Here is an 18,455-nt window from a genome sequence, read left to right as displayed (position 1 = left end):
ATCTGCCTTTGCTGTAATACACTATACCCCACCCCCCTCCCAGAGCTGAGATAGATCCCAGGAGTCCTGACGGGGTCTCTCTCTCCACAGCGTTAGTAATGAAGTAAGAATAAAAATTAAAATGTTAACACTAATCAGTGCCCCTTAAGTGAATTGCCACAAGATGTGAAAATATATTGGTTTTAGCGATGACTGGGTCGCAGCTGACAAGGGGAGGGGAAGACAGGAGCAAGTGACAGGGTCAGGGCATTGGGGAGAAGACACACAGCAGGGTCGAGGGTTGACAGGAGAGATGGGGAAAGATTGCAATTTCAGGGATCCAGCTACCAGCAATTAGAAAAGTGGCAACCCAGTGTAGTGTACATAGACTGAATACCCAATTCATCACATTGACACAGCACAGTAAGAACAGGAAAGGGTTTAATGTGTGTCTGTCTGTCGAGTAAGTGATTCAGGGAAGAGGCCCCAGCACCATGCACCAGCCAGCTCTGCACAGAGCTCTATCTGAGAGCCAGAGCACAAGGAGAAAACATTTAAGTCTTTTTATGAGTAAAGAGCTGCAGCAGTCTGCCCCGGATCTGCTTCGTCCTCACCCCATAAATGATGGGGTGTAGTACGGGGGGCACCACGAGGTACAAACTCTCAAAGAGAACAAGGAAGTGCAGTGGCACATTGTGGCCAAACCGGTATGTGAGAGAGGTGCTGAAATCTGGGACGTACAAAGCTGAGATGGCACAAAGATGAGAGATGCAGGTCCCAAAAGTTTTGAGCCGAGCATCCTTTGTGGGGAGGCAGAAGATGTCCCGGAGGATCAGAGTATAGGACACGGCGATAAAAAACACATCCATTCCAGTCACAGAGAAAAGATCAAACAGGCCATAGTAACTACTGATGCGGATGTCAGCACAGGCCAGATTCACCACAGTTATATGCCCACAATAGGAGTGAGGGATGATGTTGGTTCTGCAATATGGCCAACGCCTCGCCAGGAAGGGATAGGGTAATGTGAATATGCAATTTCGCAGCACCACAGCCAGGCCTATCTTGGCCACAACAGAGTTTTTCAAGGTCATGGAATATCTCAGAGGATTGCAGATGGCCATGTAGCGATCAAAAGCCATGGCCACGAGGATTCCAGACTCCATCGCTGTGAAGGAGTGAACAAAGTACATCTGGGTGAGGCAGGCACTGAAACTGATCTCTCTGGAATTGAACCAGAAGATGCTCAGCATTTTGGGTACAGTGGCTGTGGACATTACCAGGTCGGTGACGGCCAGCATGCAGAGGAAATAGAACATGGGCTCGTGGAGGCTCAGCTCCCTCTTCACGATGAACAGAATGGTAAAGTTCCCCAACACGGCTATGGCGTACATAGCACAGAAGGGGATGGAGATCCAGATATGGGCTGCCTCCAGGCCAGGAATGCCAAGTAGGATGAAGGTGGAGGGGTTGGTGAAGTTAGTTACATTGTAATCTAACATGGTGTAGTGGAGAAGGTGTCCTACACTGAGGCATAAGAGTGTCTCCTGCATGTACTGTATGTTCCCCTGATTTTCTGTGTGTTTCCAGGGTCTCGGGTGATGGTCGCAGTTGAAATGCCTGAATGGAGAGACAACGTTAATATGAGACACTGCATGCAGTAATGGAGGCTGTTCTCATGGTAGAAGCAGATCAATAACTCTTCGCACACTGAAAAACGACATTTTCATTATTCAGAGAAAATAACTGTGAACAATGACCCTACTAAATTCAATTCCTTATTTTGTGGTGCTCCCTGCACCAATAATTCCTAGACTTTGTGGTGGAGGAACCTTAAGAGGCTCCAGCAGGAAACAGCAGGATGGATATTGGTTATCCATCATTGTTCCTTAATTCAATGTGAGCCAGGATAGAGAGTCCATACTGTAGGGTGTTCTCTATTCATCCAGTTGCTCGAAATCTCAGAATGGAAAAAAAAAATTTGCCAAGACATATGCTGGGAGAAAACTCCCAACTAGAACATACCTCAGGGAAAAGACCTGGGAGCCATTGATAGCAGCTCAAGAGGAACACCTGCTCATTCCCACCAGTGGACAAAACAAAAGCAATGTTCAGATCCCTAAGATATGGGATGGAGAATAACATGTTTGTGATATGTGTTCACTTTTGGTCAACCAGTCACTATTAAGGATATAACATATATAAAGGGGGTTTTCATTATAGGCTTTGATAATGCGGGAGGCTGCCATATACAGACAGATAGAAAAGTCTGGGACTCTTTAATTAGTTTGCACAAGAGACAAAGAAGGGAGCATATGATATAGGAGAGGAAAATAAAAAAATGAAACTGATTTACATGCAAATGGACAGTTCCCATCCAGTATTCTTGATAGATACTTAGTGCTCCAAGAGGACTCATTCCCCAAAGCTGAGGAAAATTATCAGCACAACTGATTGGGAGGAAAAAGTTAGACAGAAAAATATGAATGAAAATTGGTAATTTTTTATAACAGTTTATTAGATAGCGGAAAAATCATGAATCCACAGTCAACAAAGTGAACAACTTGGGTAAAAACCCAGTTCAGTGGCAAAATAAATGCAGCAATTGAAGGGGGGGGGGGGGAAGCAATATGTAACAAACAGGAAAAAGGGAAAATAGATAGCCAAGAATAGAAATCAGAAGTTATGAAAATTGTTAAGGGATGTTAAGACGCCAGGGAAAACTCCATGTTTGGCAGGGCTATGGATCACAAAGAGGAGGTTATTAAGTATATTAACAACAAGAGAAATCCTAGAAAAGTTGTATGTCAATTCCTGTGTTAAATGTAGAGTATTAAAAAATAAAGGGAACTTTTTTATATAAAATAATTGACAATGTTAAGAAATAATGGAAAAGCTGGTATGGGATTAGTTAAAAAAATGTCTAGAAATGTAATTAATGCCAGTCACCAACAAGGTTTAAGCAAAACAGATCTTGTGAAATAAACCTCATTTCATCCTAATATGAGAGTGCACATTGGTTGATCAAGGGTACACATTTGGTGATCTAGGGAACCACGCAGATATAACAAACCTTGATTTCTCAGAGGGATTTGATTTAATAAGGGAAATATTGAGTTAAAAAAATTAACATACTACAATATCAGTAGAGAACAATTAAAATGGACTGAAAACTGGCTAACTGATGGATCTCAGAAAGTTTAAGTCAATAGGCCTTCGTGAGTAAATGGGGCTGTTTGTAGTGGAGTTCTGCACAGATCAGTTCTAGGCCCGATGCTATTCAGTATTTTCATTAATTATATGGAAGGACATAGAAAATCACTGCAGATAAAATTTGTGGATGACCCAAAGATTGGCAGAGTGTTTTCAATGATGAGACCAGAGCAGACATACTGATTGATATGGAGCATTTGGAAAGTGGGGCCCATGCAAATAATATGTTTTAAAACAGTCAAATGCAAAATGATCCTCTCAGAACAGGGAATGCAGTCCCGAACCAGAGACTACAGCACTGTATTATGGAATGCAAGGACCCTGAAAAGGATTTCATCCAGTTCTGGGGTCCACATTTGATAATAATGGGCTCTGTAATCAACCAGAGAAAGGCTAAGAGAGACCGAAGGGCTGGAAGCTGAAGCCAGGCAAATTCCATCTAGAAATTAGGTCCAAATATTTAGCACGTAGGGTGATTAACCATTGCGACACAATGAGTAGGGAAGTGTTGGATTCTCCAATTCCCTATGTTAGGAGATCCAGACTGGATGTTTTTTCTTGAAAATCTGCTTGAAGGGTTGTTTACACTTAAAAAGCTACTAGAAGAGAGGCTGTTCTAGACTTGATTTTGACACATAAGGAGGAATTGGTTGAGAATTTGAAAGTGGAAGGCAGCTTGAGGGAAATTAAAATTGAAACAATAGAGTTCACGATTGTAAGAAATGGTTGGAGGGAAAACAGCAAAATAAAGACTATGGATTTCAAGAAGGCAGATTTAATCAATTTCAGAGAGTTGGTAGGTAAGATCTCATGGGAAGCAAGTCTAAGGGGAAAAACAATAGAAGATAGCTGCCTGTTTTTCAAAGAGACATTATTAAGGGGAGAAGAGCAAGCTATCCCCCTGCGTAGGAAAGATAGGACGTATGGCAAGAGAACACACTGGCTTAACCAGGAGATATTCAATGATCTAAAAAAAAAAAAAGATCCTACAAGAAGTGGAAAAAAGGTCAAATTATAACGGAGGAATATAAACAAATATATTGGGCACAAAATGAGATCAAACTACCTAGAGACTAAAAGGGTAACAAGAAAACATTCTACAAATACATTAGAAGAAAGCGGAAGACCAGGGATGCATCCTAGAATACTCTGAAGGAACTGATTGAGGACGTATATGAGCCATTAGCTATTTTGAAAAGTCATGGAAGTCAGGGGAGCTTCTGGAACACTGGAAAAGAGCACATATCATGCCTATCTATAAAAAGGGAAATAAGGGCAACCCGAGCAATTATAGACAAGTCAGCTTAACTTCTGTACCAGGTAAGATAATGGAGCAAATACCTAAGGAATTAATTTGCAAACATCTAGAAGATAATAAATTGATAAATGATAGTCAGCATGGATTTGTCAAGAACAAATCATATCAAAACAACCTGATAGCTTTCTTTGAAAGGGTAAGAAGCCTTGTGGATAGGAGGGAAGCATTAGAGGTGGTATATCGAGACTTTAGTGAGGCTTTTGATACAGTCTCGCATGACTTTCTCATTAAGAAACTAGGTAAATATAATCTAGATGGAGCTACTATAAGGTGGGTGCTAAACTGGTTCAAAAACTGATCCCAGAGTGTAGTTATCAATGGTTCACAGTGAAGCTGGAAGAGCATAACGTGTGGGGTCCCTCAGGGATTTCTTCTGGGTCCGGTTCTTTTCAATGTCTTCATGAATGATTTAGATCATGGTATAGAAAGTACACTTATTAAGTTTGCAGATGATACCAAGTTGGGAGGGGTTTGCAAGTCCTTTGGAGAATAGGATAAAAATTCAAAATGATCTGGAAAAACTGGAGAAAAGGATGACTAGGTGTATTGAAAATATGACCTATGCGTGAAGCCTGAAAGAACTAGGTTTGTTTAGTCTGAAAAAGAGAAGACTGAGAGGGGACATGATAACAGTTTTCAAATACCTAAAAGTTTGTTACAAGGAGGGAGAAAAATTATTCTCCTTAACCTCTGATGATAGGTCAAGAAGCTATGGACTTAAATTACAGCAAGGGTGGTTTAGGTTGGACATTAGGAAAAACTTCCTAACTGTCTGGGTGGTTAGGAACTCGAATAAATTGCCTAGGGAGGTTGTGGAATCTCCATCATTGGAGATTTTTAAGAGCAGGATAGACAAACACCTGTCAGAGACGGTCTAGATAATACTTAGCCCTGCCATGAGTTCAGGGGACTAGACTTGCTGACCTATTGAGGTCCCTTCCAGTTCTGTGATTCTATGATATAGCTACATCTATGTGGGGTGTGGATTTTTTTGCTTTTTCAAAACAGGGAAATGCAATGTTAGGTTATATTAGCAGAAGTATAACATGCAAGTCATGGTACATTAGGGTATTCCTTTTTTTGGCACAGGTTAAGTCTCAGTTGGAGTAATGTGTCCAATTTTGCTCACCAATATATAGAAATAATGTAAAGAAACTGGAAAGGATCCATAGGCAAGAGACAAATGTTATGAAAGGTATGGAATGCAAGCCATGTGAAGAAGCTGAAGGCACCAGTATGTTTATTTGGAAGAAAGGAGATTAATGGAGAATATGATCGTCATCTTCAAATACTTGTAAGGCTGCCATAAAAAGGTGGAGGGAAGTTATTCTGTCTTACCACAGAGGGGGAGGACAAGAGGCAATGGGTTCAAATTTCAGCCTAACAGATTTAAATTCAATTTCAGGAAAATCTTCCTAACTTTAACTACAGGAGGCCAATGGAACAGACTCCCAGGGAAGTCATGGAAGTTCCTTCCGTGGACATTTTCCAAAGACTTGTGAATAGCCATCAGTCTTCAAGGATTAAGACAAAACAAATCCTGCATCTTGTGAGGGGGATAGAATAGCTGACCTTTGCGTTCCCTTATAACTCTATGGCTCTATCATTCTATGATGTAAAATCCTAGTGTAGACCAGGCCTTAGTCACACACAAGTCTTTCAGCTCAATACAGATGTAACTGAATGAAATTTAATGGGCCTGTGTTTTACAGGAGGACAGACTGGATGATCAGATGGTCCCTTCTGACCTTAAACCCTATGGATCTATTGATAAAGAAAGTAGATCAGGCATTTATATTTAATGTGTCTCATAACATGAACAAGGGAACATTTAGTTAAACTGAAAGTCTGAACATATAGCATTGAGAAAAGAAAATTGCAAACATAATCCCTATTTGGCCTGTAGAACTCCTTACTACTGACATTATTAGAGCGAACAGTTTAGCTGAATGGGATTCACAAATGGATTGGCCATCGTAGGTGGTGCTGGTGGCATCCCCTGTAGTTAAGGCTGTCTGACACCTTCCATTAAAAGACCTCATTTTCAGTTGCTTATGAATTTGTCAGATTTCAGGCGTTTGGACTGAAATTTCCCATGCTGGGTGTCTGCTTCCAGCAGAATTGTTTTTTTTGAAAGTTTCAGGCATAAAAGTTCAGCTGGCTTCTCGAATGAAGCTAGGAGAAAGTATGTGTTACCCACGTTGAAAAATTATTGTTCTAGTGAGGAGCCCTAACACCTCCAAGCTTCAGCCCCTGTCCCCCTGCCCTGGTAACAGACGGAGTCCTGAAATGCAAGAGGAGGGGGTGACAGTGTCTGTGCATTAACACACAGCTGACTCCTAACCTCTGTACTCATTTCTTGCTCTAAGGGGAGTTTTGCCTATCTGGGACCTGAGTAAAGTAGGGGCCACTGATTCAGAATTTAACATTCTATTGCACATTTACTTACACCTTTCATCCTGAAGGATCCCCTCTGCCACTGAAATGCAGCCACCTCGGTGTGGTAGTCCATCAGGCAGGAAGAGCAGGGGTGCACAAAAAAGAGTGACATTCTTTAGCAAACTCATTACCTATGGCAAGGGCCCTGGGATGTGTCATGGTTGTGCAGAGCGGAAAGAACCACAGACTTACTCTCTATCCCATCACACCTACATTGCACAGGGTTTGTTGATCAGGGTTTGTAGAGCAGGTGATCTCCTCAGCAAGAGATAGGTACCTGTGAATTCTGAGATGGAAGTGTCTGCCCTGGGAATCTCCCTCAGGTAGCCGTGTCCCACACCTCTCTCAGCCCAGCATCTACAGCAGCATCCCACGCCGAGAGCTGACCCATGGGTGTGCACCATTTATAATATAGCTCTGTGTAAACCCAGTGGGGTTTGCTCAGCCTCTAGAGGAGAAGAGAGCATCAGAATGTAAACAGGCTACAGAGAAGCATGTCTCTGCTTCTGTGCTAATTATCCAACTTTAGGAGTAAACAGTAATTAAGGAACCTTCCCAAAGGGAGATGAGAACTCCTGGGCTCTGTGCTGAGTGAGAGGAGAATTGGCTGTTTTGTGTATTTGTGTATATTTATAAATTATAATTGATTAGAAAGAAAATAAAGGATAGTTGCCCAGATGGATAGATAGATAGGAGACAGACAGAGCTGGAAAAAGATGACTGAGGGGAGACATGAGAACTTTCTGCAGTTGTTATGGGATGAGAGATCAGTAAATCTCATGTGCACAGGTAAACTCCTTCCCCTGATCCAACTCACCACTAACCTGTCTATGCATCCAAGGATCACAGCAGCCCTTTTGGCTACAGCATCACACTGGGAGCTCACGATGACTTTCTTCTCCACAGTGATCACTTAATCCATTTCAGGGTCCCTGCGTTCCATATTACAGTGCCCTAGTCTGTGGGTAGGGCTGCATTCCCTGTTCCAAAAGGTTAATTTTGCATTTGACTTTCTTAAAACATTTTTTTTGCATGGGCCCTGCTCACCAAATGTTCCAGAACAAACATTACATCTGCCCTGAATATTGTAGAGTGTTCATTTTATTATCCAAATGTTTTCCCCTACTAAATCAAATGCCTCAGAAAAAATCAGTTTTACTGCATCTGCGCAGTTCCCTTGATGAACTGAATGTGTACTCTCATTAAAGGATTAAGTTGTTTTTTTTGACAACATCTGTTTTCCATATTCCAAGTTGTTGACTGGCATTAATTATATTCCTAGACTTTTTTAAAACTAATCCCATACCAGGTTTTCCATTGTTTCCTAACCTTGTCAAATCATTTTTTTTTAAACTTTCCCTTAAAAAAAGAGTGTTGGAGGGTGCTTTGTAGGTTGCTTACAAAGTCTAGAATGTTAGTTCCTGAAGAAGGCTTAAACCCCTCCCATTGCTGCTTCACCAACTGTAATGGCCCCTTAACCTCACGGCCATACACAAGTTCAAATGTTGAAAACCCTAAACTGGGATGTGGTACAGTCCTGTAGGCAAAAAGCAACTGCTGTAACACTAGGTCCCAATCATTGTAGTGTTCATTTACGAATTTATGTAGCATGGTCCCCAAAGTTCCATTAAACCTCTCCACCAGGCCATTGGTTTGCTGGTGTTAAGGGGTGGCAACCAAGTGATTCACCCCATGAGCATCCCACAGGTTTTTCATGGTCCCTGCCAGGAAATTAGTTCCCGAATCTGTAAGGATGTTGGAGGGCCAACCTACCCTGGCCAAAATGTCTGCTAATGCCTGGCACACACTTTTAGCCCTGGTGATGCTTAAGGGTACTGCTTCCGGCCATCGGGTAGCAAAATCCATGAAAGTCGGTATGTACTGCTTTCCTCTGGGTATCTTCATTGGGAAAGGACCTAGAATATCTACAGCTACTCGCTGAAATGGCACCTCAATTATGGGTAGTGGCTGGAGAAGGGCTTTGACCTGGTCTTGGGGCTTTCCCACTCGTTGGCACACCTCACAAGACCGGACATAATTAGCAATGTCCTTGCCCATTCCCTCCCAGTGGAAGGACTTCCCCAACCTGTCTTTGGTTCTGTTCACCTCAGAGTGGCCACTGGGATGATCATGGGCTAAGCTCAAGAGCTTTACCTGATACTTAGTGGGAACTACCAACTGTCTTTGAGGATGCCAGTCTTCCTGGTGCCCACCAGAAAGAGTCTCCTTGTATAAAAGCCCTTGTTCTACAACAAACCAGGATCGGTTAGAAGAGCTGAGAGGCGGTGGGGTGCTCCGTGCCAGTGCCCAAGCTTTCTGAAGGCTGTCATCTGCTTCCTACTCGGCCTAGAACTCTTCCCTTGATGCTGGAGACATCAGTTCCTCCTTGGACTGTGGACTTGGGCTTGGTCTCTCTGGAAGCGATGCAGGTGCTGGGGCTGTTTCCGTTGACTGTGACCCGCTGTCCGCTGGTGCACTATCTGGTATTTCAGGCTCTGGCTGAGCCTCTTGGGTAGGGTTATCTGCTGCTTCTGCCAGGTCAGGCTCGCTGGTTCCCCCTGGTATTGGTGTTGTAGATGGGTTTGCAAGCGCTGGACTCAGGGCTCGCAATGGTTCTGGTGCTGGTTGCGTTGCCAGTTCCGGTTCTGGGACTGGCTTTGGCTGGGTCTCTGGGATTGGATCCACTATGGCTGTTGCAGTCGTTGGCAGGGGATCCGGTTCCACCACCTTTGTTTGGGTCTCTGGTAACACAGACCGGGCCCTGGTGGACGGCTCAGGAACAGGGATGGGGGTGAAAGCTTGCTTAGCCTTGCTGCGGGTGACTATTCCTACCCTCTTGGCTAACTTCACATGGTTGGCCAAATCTTCCCCCAGCAGTATGGGAATGGGATAATTGTCATAGACTGCAAAAGTTCACATTTCTGACCGCCCTTGTACTGGACATGCAATGTGGCTGTAGGCAAGGTTACAGACGGTGACATGAAGGGTTGGATTATCACTGGAACCTCCGGGTTGATGAGTTTGGGGTCCACTAGGGATTCGTGGATAGTCGACACTTGGTGCCCCAGTGTCCCTCCATGGGATAACCTTGTTTCCGCCCACTCTCAAGGTTTTCCTTCGCTCCGAGAGTATGAGAGAGGCATCTGGGTCTGGGGATCTTTGGTGTGAGTGTGGTGTAATGAATTGTATTCGGTTGGGGTTCTTGGGACAATAAGCCTTTATATGTCCCACTTCATTACATTTAAAACATTGCCCTGCTAAGGTATCACCGGGGCGATGTTGGATGGTGGAGACTGGTGTGGTGGAGTGAGAAGGCGTCTGGGGTTTCCCTTGGGATGTGGGTGGGGCCTTGGGTTGTCCCCGGTGGTAAGGTTTTGTTTCAGGTTGCCCCATCTGATATTCGCTCCAACTGCTACTAGTTTTTTTCTTTTCTACCCCCTCCACACATTTGGCTCCAACTCCGCCACCTGGGTTACATTTTTGGTCTTCCCATCTAGGATGTACCTTTCTATTTCCTCAGGAACACCCTCTAAAAACTGCTCCATTTGCATTAGGAAGGGCAACTCTTCTGTAGATTTAACATTTGCTCCTGATATCCAGGCATCACAATTTTTCCCAGTGTGGTAGTCATGTCGGGTAAATGACACATCTGGTTTCCACCTTAGGGCCCTGAACCGCTGACGGGCATGCTCAGGTGATAGCCCCATTCTGATTCTGGCCTTGTTTTTAAAAAGTTCATAACTGTTCATGTGTTCCTTAGGCATTTCAGCCGCCACCTCTGCTAAAGGTCCACTGAGCTGCGGCCTCAGCTCTACCTGGTACTGGTCTGTAGTGATGCTGTACCCAAGGCAGGCCCTTTCAAAATTTTCCAAGAAGGCCTCAGTATCATCGCCTGCCTTGTAGGTGGGGAATTTTCTGGGATGGGATGCGGTACCTGGAGAGGGGTTGTTAGGGTTGGCTGGTATATCTGGCCTAGCCCTTGCTAACTCCAGTTCATGCTTCCTCTCTCTTTCTCTCTCCTCCATCTCTTTTTCTTTCAGCTCCATCTCTTTGTGGTTTTGCTCCATAGCTCTTTCTCCCCTGCTAACTTTTAATGGATCCTTTGGGCAGCACAATATGGGGAGAAGGTGACCAGCCCTCAGTGGAGAAAGAAGTAGTTCGGGACTATTTAGAAAAACTGGACGTGCACAAGTCTATGGGGCCAGATGCGCTGCATCCAAAGGTTCTAAAAGAGTTGGCAGATTTGATTGCAGAGCCATTAGCCATTATTTTTGAAAACTCGTGGCAATCGGGGGAAGTCCGGGAAGACTGGAAAAAGGCTAATGTAGTGCCCATCTTTAAAAAAGGGAAGAAGGAGGATGCAGGGAACTACAGGCCAGTCAGCCTCACCTCAGTCCCTGGAAAAATCATGGAGCAGGTCCTCAAGGAATCAATTATGAAACATTTAGAGGAGAGGAAAGTGATCAGGAACAGTCAGCATGGATTCACGAAGGGGAAGTCATGCCTGACTAACCTAATTGCCTTCTATGATGAGATAAATGGCTCTGTGGATGAGGGGAAAGCAGGGGATGTGTTATTCCTTGAATTTAGCAAAGCTTTTGATATGGTCTCCCACAGTATTCTTGCCGCCAAGTTAAAGAAGTATGGGCTGGATGAGTGGACTGTAAGGTGGATAGAAAGCTGGCTAGATTGTCAGGCTCAACGGGTAGTGATCAATGGCTCCATGTCTAGTTGGCAGCCGGTTTCAAGAGGAGTGCCCAAAGGGTCGGTCCTGGGGCCAGTTTTGTTTAATATCTTTATTAATGATCTGGAGGATGGTGTGGACTGCACTCTCAGCAAGTTTGCAGATGACAGTAAACTAGGAGGCGTGGTAGATACACTAGAGGGTAGAGATCGGATACAGAGGGACCTAGACAAATTAGAGGATTGGGCCGAAAAAACCCTGTTGAGTTTCAACAAGGACAAGTGCAGAGTCCTGCACTTAGGACGGAAGAATCCCATGCACTGCTACAGACTAGGGACCGAATGGCTAGGTAGCAGCCTTCAAATACCTGAAGGCGAGTTCCAAAGAGGATGGAGGATGGAGGATTGAGCTCGGCTGTTCTCAGTGGTGGCAGATGACAGAACAAGGAGCAATGTTCTCAAGTTGCAGTGAGGGAGGTCCACGTTGGATATTAGGAAACAATCTTTCACTAGGAGGGTGGTGAAGCACTGGAATGCGTTACCTAGGGAAGTGGTGGAATCTCCATCCTTGGAGGTTTTTTTAAAGCCTAGCTTGACAAAGCCCTGGCTGGGATGATTTAGTTGGGGATTGGTCCTGCTTTGAGCAGGGGGTTGGACTAGATGACCTCCTGAGGTCCCTTCCAACCCTGATATTCTATGATTCTATGATTCTATGATTGCATCTGAGGATGAAAAAGGACTTGGTGAATGTGATTGCAGAGCGGTACCCTAGTTCCAGGCTGCACCCCAGGGAAGTCCGTCACAGTGGTGCTGCAAGAAGGGTGAAATGTGCAGCTTATTGTTCTGAGCGAGATTGGCACTTCGTAGACTGGTGTAGAGAATTTAAGAGATATGTTAAGTGTGTTGGCTGGAGGGGACCACCTGCTCCATTTGCATTGGCATTTGGCACTGAACCACACCAGATACAAGCCCATGCTCACAGATCCATGAAGGAACCACCAACTGCTATCCTTGGTAGGCTGTGGGACCAGGGTGGAGTATCGGCTGGCCTACTGGGGTTCCTCACCCTCCTTAGGTGGTATTAGGTGCTGCCACTTAGTATCAGGGTGGGACATGAGGGTGAGGAAGTGAAACATGTAGAGCACACTTGTAAAGTTTTTTTCTCTTGGTGTGGTTCAGAAACAAAGTGGCTGCAGGGCATGAAACTTCCTTGGGTTATGAAACAGAGGGGTGGGAGGTCTCGTGGGGCTGGGGCCTGATGACAAGGTCCGGAGGGCCTGGAGTGAGGGGTAGATGGGGAGCACCCTCTCACATGACCCACTCAAGGAAAACCCAAGATATGGGTGATATGCCCCATCTCCTGGAGTATGCACAGGGAGGCCTGAAGGGTAGAGAGCCTCATGCACTGAGCAAGCACTCGAGTATCCACCCAGATCCTTGTGTCGTAGTCCAGATGGTCTCTGATTCTGGTGGTTTCTTCCAGGACCAGCCTCTGGCACACTGAGGGGGACTCTGTCATCTGCACGTGAAGATGGGGGTTATATAGCAAGGGATCTGAGAGGAGGTCTGCCACCTCGGTGGCCACATCAGACCTGATCCCTGATAGCAGCTGTCATGTCTGGAGGAGGTCCTGGTAGAAGACTGGCAACTTGGAGAAGTCTCATGGAAGACCACTCGGATGCAGAAAAAAGAGCTCCTGGTCATATCGGAGCCCTCAGAGGCAGTGGAGGAAAGCATGTGCCAATGTGCTCCACGCTGGATTACCTGCATTGTAAAGGAGTCTCAGCAATGCCTGGAGGCAGAAGACATGGACCTGGCTGTGGAGGCAGATAGATAGATAGACAAGATGGCAGAAGGAGGAAGAGAAGCTGCAGTAGCCAGGCCACCAAGGTCTCCAGTGATGGCAGGGCCAGTGCCCTCTCTGGTCTCGGGAGTCCCAGATGCCCCTCTGTGCTGGGATAGAGGGCAGTCCCTCCAGAAGTGTCCCACTACCCAGCAGAGGTAACACCAAGCATCCCCTGAGGAGTAGTGGGCCCCCAGTAGGGCACCAAAAAGGGCACCTCTAATGTCACCCCATCATGCACCGCCAGCAGTCGCTAGATCTGCATCTGCCAATAGAAGGATAGGATGTAATGGATGGTGGGGTCCTTACAGCTCAGTGGGAGAGGGCTGATAACAGATATCGGCTTGTCCAGGATGGAGACAAAGGGTAGAAGGGCAGAATTGGGAAGGAAGGGCAGGACAGAGGTAAACGCCACCTCTATGCCCAGGTCCTCCAGGGGCTCAACAGGGACAAACACGCCCACCCAATGCCAGGCCATTCTCCACTGCCTCATGGGTGGGGCCTGTGATGCCAGGAAGAAGACAACTTTCCCGTACATTTTGGAGGCCACCACCATGGTCGTGGTTCCCACAACCCATGCCCAACACCTACGCATAGGTCTCCAGATGGGGTGAGATGTGCACCAGGAGGCAATAGGTGCCATGCTTTCTGATCAGTGGGGGGAAGGGACCCTGACTGCCAGGGATGGAACTGGAGGCAGCAGTTGGGGGAAATGATGTGGTGCCATGTGGAGGGGCTGCGGCCACCTGGGTGAAGGGTGGAACGCCCTCAGAACTTGTGGAGGGAACAGCAGAGGAAGGGGGGGGCGTGGTAGATAGGTGACTGAGCCACAGTGGGGAGGGCAGCCTAAACCGCGGGAGGCTTAGCCTCCTGGGCTGGGCTCTTGCCCTTTTTCTTCCCTTTGCCTCTGAGGCCAGCTGAGGGGTCACTGGCAGAGTCTGAACCAGTGTTCAAGAGGTGAGCCACAGGGAGAGATGGGGGAGATGGTGGGGTGGGCATAGGTTTGGTGTCCCACGTCCCACCCACAGTTTCCCCCCACCATGTTTACAAGGGGCACGAGGCAACACCAGTGGGAGGGGGAGATGGGAACAGAATGGAGAAAGGATGACGGGGGGTGCCAAAGGAAGGCATGGGGGGAGGGGAGAAGGCCAACCACTGCTCCCCGCTAGGCTGCGAGCACCGAAGGAGGGTGCCAATGGGGTGTTGGTGTAGGGGTGGTCTAGGGTTGGTGGAGGGTGGCTCCTCTGGCTGCACTGGGAAGGGGGAAATTACAGTATCATGGAGAGGTGAAGTGAATGGTGAGCAACTGAAAAGGGGGCAGGGATGATTTCTTTCGACAACTTGATGCAGAGTCATACAGTTTATCCTTCTCCTTGGGGCTAGATTTGAGTGATGGTGCATAGACACGAATGATGTTCACAGAGCCTGTGGTCATCTGAATTGAGATGATACGCTCTATTTCCCAGTGGGTGTTTCTATGAGCTTTACCCACTTGTTTCTCACAGCGAAACCCACACTGTGCAGATGATTTTCTTCACTGCTTTTACCCTGCCAAAAGAAGGTGTAATTAGCCTCTTAGAAAGAAAGCGCATATTTAAGTCTTATTTCCTGAAGTGCTGCAATGTCAACATTGAATCTGTACAGCTCACGTTCTATCAAAGCTGACTTCCGTATGCTGCTTGTGTATTGTATGTCATCATTCTCTGTCAATGCCAGACACATGGTCCTGACATTCCAGCTGCCAAGCTGGAAAGTTCTTGGTTTCTTATTTTTGCCAGGTGCAAGGTTTTGGTTTAGCCCCACATACCCCATGAGGTTGTGGTGGTTCAGCACCTAACTGTCTAGGGGCTGCTCAATTTTGTGGTGGGCAATGGCCGACAAAGGGAGTTCAGTGAGTTTATAACCCGTAACTGCCACCTTCCGTGTTGTGTCCACGCTGCCAGCAAGGATGGAGTGTCCTCTCCATGTGATGTGGCCACACTATCCTGGGCAGTTAATACGGAGGCACTACGTTGCCCATGTGTCAGCATACCCCTCTTGACTTCACTGGTTTGGATCAAAGGAAGGACAGAGTTGATACATTTTGAACCAGCTATGCTGCAGGAGTTGCCAGTGCAGAGGGGGTCTTCCATCTGACTGCCTTTCAGGGCTCCACTCCGAGATTAGTTATCAGCCATACCTGCAGGACCCAATCTGACCTCTATGGAAGTCGTTGGCAAAAGCACTGAATTAATTTGCTCATCTGCCTTTTGATGGCATTTCCTCCATCAAGAGTTCCACGACACACCTCAGGCACTTGTACTGATTATGGTCATAGCAAAATCAAGTTTTCAATTCTGACCTGATCATGCCAGGGCTAAGGATCATAAAAAGGAGGTTATTAAGAATCTAAAGAATAAAAGAAATCCTACAAAAGGTCAAGGCCCATTCCTAGAGGGAGAAAGGAAGCTTTCTAATGTTGCAAAAAAGGTAGAAATGGTTCTGCATTTGGAAGAAGCAGTTTGAGGGACTCATATCACATGAGTTAATGTAATCCTTTCAAGTCCATTAGCTGTCAAGCTGTTAACTAGAATCTACAGTAGAAACTTGGAGTTATGAACACCAGAGTTACGAACTGACGGATCAATCACATGTTTCATTTGGAACCAGAAGTATGTAATCAGGCAGCAGAGCCAAAAAGAAAAGAACAAATAAAGGACAGTTCTGTGTTAAATGAAAAGAATTTAAAAAAATAAAGTGAAAGTTTTAAAAAATGATTTGACAAGGTTAGGAAATAATGAAAAAGCCGGTATGGAATTAGTTCAGAAAAAATCTAGGAATATAATTAATGTCAGGAAACAATATGGTTTATGGAAAACTAGTCTTGTCAAATAAACCCAATTTTATCCTTCAATAAGAGTCCACATTTGGATGGTCAAGGGAAGCGCAATAAACTCTGATTTCTCTACACGTAAAATGCTCCAGCGGTGTTGCCATAGCACTACAGTGTAGTCACCACTTAAACCAATGGCCGGGGTTCTCCTGTCAGCGTAGGGAATCCACCTCCCTGAAAGGTTGATGGAAGAATTCTTCCATTGACTTAATGCTGTCTACACTGGGGTTAGGTTGATAGAGCTACATCTCTCAGGGTGTGGATTTTTTTGCTACTGGAAAAAAATAAAATGCAATTATGGGTTGCATTAACAAAGGCATAGCATGGAAGTAATGGGGGGCAATAGTATTCCTCCACTCGGCACTGGTTAGGCCTCAGCTGGAGAAGGATGTAGAAAAACTGAAAATGGTCTAGAGCTGAGAGACAAAGATAATCCAAGGGATGGAATACAAACCATATGAGCAAAGCCTGAAGGAAATGGATATGTTTAATTTGGAAAAGAGCAGATTGAGGGAGGGCATGACAAAGTGGTCTTCAGATATTGGAAAGGCTGCTATAAAAATGGAGAAAAGTTGTTCTGTCTTACCGCAGTGAATGGAACAAGAGTCGATATGGTCAAATTACACCATAGCAGATTCAGATGAAATCTCAAGAAAAACTTCCTAACTGTAAGAACAGGAGGACAATGGAACAGATGCCTCGGAAGGTTGTGGAAGCTCCTTCCCTGGAGGTTTTCCAAAGAAAGCTGGATAGTCATTTGTCTAGGATGGTTTAGATGCAAAAAATCCTGCATCCTGGTAGGGAATCATACTAAATGATGATATACAATCCCCATGTAGACCAGGCCTTAATCCAGGGGTAAATGGGTAAAATGGAATGGCACATGTTATACAGGATGTCAGACTGGATGATATAATGATCCCTTCTGACCTTGAACCACATGAGTCTATTGATAAAGAAAGTAAATCAGATCCTAGCCCCCCTTTGCCATAGCTACAGATGAAGGTCAAACTATGGTTTCCAGCTACAAAGTGTTAGTAACTTGAATACAGGTAAACACAGCACCCCTTTTCAGTTCAGACAGGAAAATTTGTTCAGTCTCATTTCAGTACTTAAAAGCCCAGGTGCTCTGCATAGGAGAAATACCCCAGATTAGCCTGACGAGAAGGCAAAGTGTTCAGCTATGGGAATCCAAGCGCCCTGAAGCTGGGGCAATCCTGGGGAGTCTGACTGACCCTGAAACATTAAATTTCAATTCCACCACGGAGAGGCTGGGAGGAATTGAAGAGAGAGGGCAAGAACAAATCCAGTGCAAACACTAATCCAGTCTCCATCCTGTCTATAGGTTGCCCCTTTTTCCATGGCACCTTTTGGGGGAAGATGAGGCCACTGTCTCCAGGAACATTTTATGGGTGTTGCTTTTACTAAGTCTGTTCCTGTGAAGTAATCCCAGTGACTGAGATTTGTCAGCAGGTATATGGTGGGAGCAGAAGTGGACACCTGTAGTTCATCCTTCCCAGGAGTGGGGAGCTCACAAACTCCAGCAAGTTCAGAAAACTTCAGATTCACCATGAGAGGATTGTGCACACACAGGCTGTGCTCATCCAGCCTTTCCACCACATCCCACAAAATGAACAGTCCCTGCCAGAGCGGGAGTTCATTTCCCTTTCGGCGCAGTGGACAGACTGTGGTTACAGCAGGGAAGTCAGGATTCCGGGTTTTGCCTGTCATCCTGCCACTCAATCTATATGTGACCTTGGCCAAATCCTGACTCACTGTGCCTCAATTTACCTATCTGTATAACAGGGATATGTTCAAGTGACTTTCTTTGCTAGGTGTTTTCAAGATTCTTCAATGAAAGGTGCTGCACAATATGATGATAGTTACTGTTGAGAATTACTGATTGGTGATACCAAAGCAATAACCCTATGCATTTGCAGAAAGTGTTCTTGTCCCCCCACAGTCATCTCTCTCCAGATCCATCTGTCTACTATCTATCTATCCCTCCTGAGCATTTACACTGTTTCAGACCCTATGGTGCTCTAGGCATTATCCCCAATTTTCTTCCTAATTAATTATAATTTTTAAATATACACAAATACACAAAA

The 18,455-nt window shown here is 45.4% G+C and overlaps 1 protein-coding gene across 1 annotated transcript; it reads right to left on the bottom strand.

Annotated features, from left to right (window-relative positions):
- Window positions 1-533: 533 nt before the first annotated feature.
- LOC135972440 (olfactory receptor 52E4-like) lies at window positions 534-1,532 on the bottom strand. Its single transcript, XM_065550568.1, has one exon. It carries the CDS (start codon window positions 1,530-1,532, stop codon window positions 534-536), a length of 999 nt encoding a protein of 332 aa, XP_065406640.1.
- Window positions 1,533-18,455: the final 16,923 nt, after the last annotated feature.

Source organism: Chrysemys picta, chromosome 1, assembly GCF_011386835.1.
Source record: "Chrysemys picta bellii isolate R12L10 chromosome 1, ASM1138683v2, whole genome shotgun sequence".
Taxonomy (NCBI): domain Eukaryota; kingdom Metazoa; phylum Chordata; order Testudines; family Emydidae; genus Chrysemys; species Chrysemys picta.
This window is presented reverse-complemented; position numbering and strand designations above follow the sequence as displayed.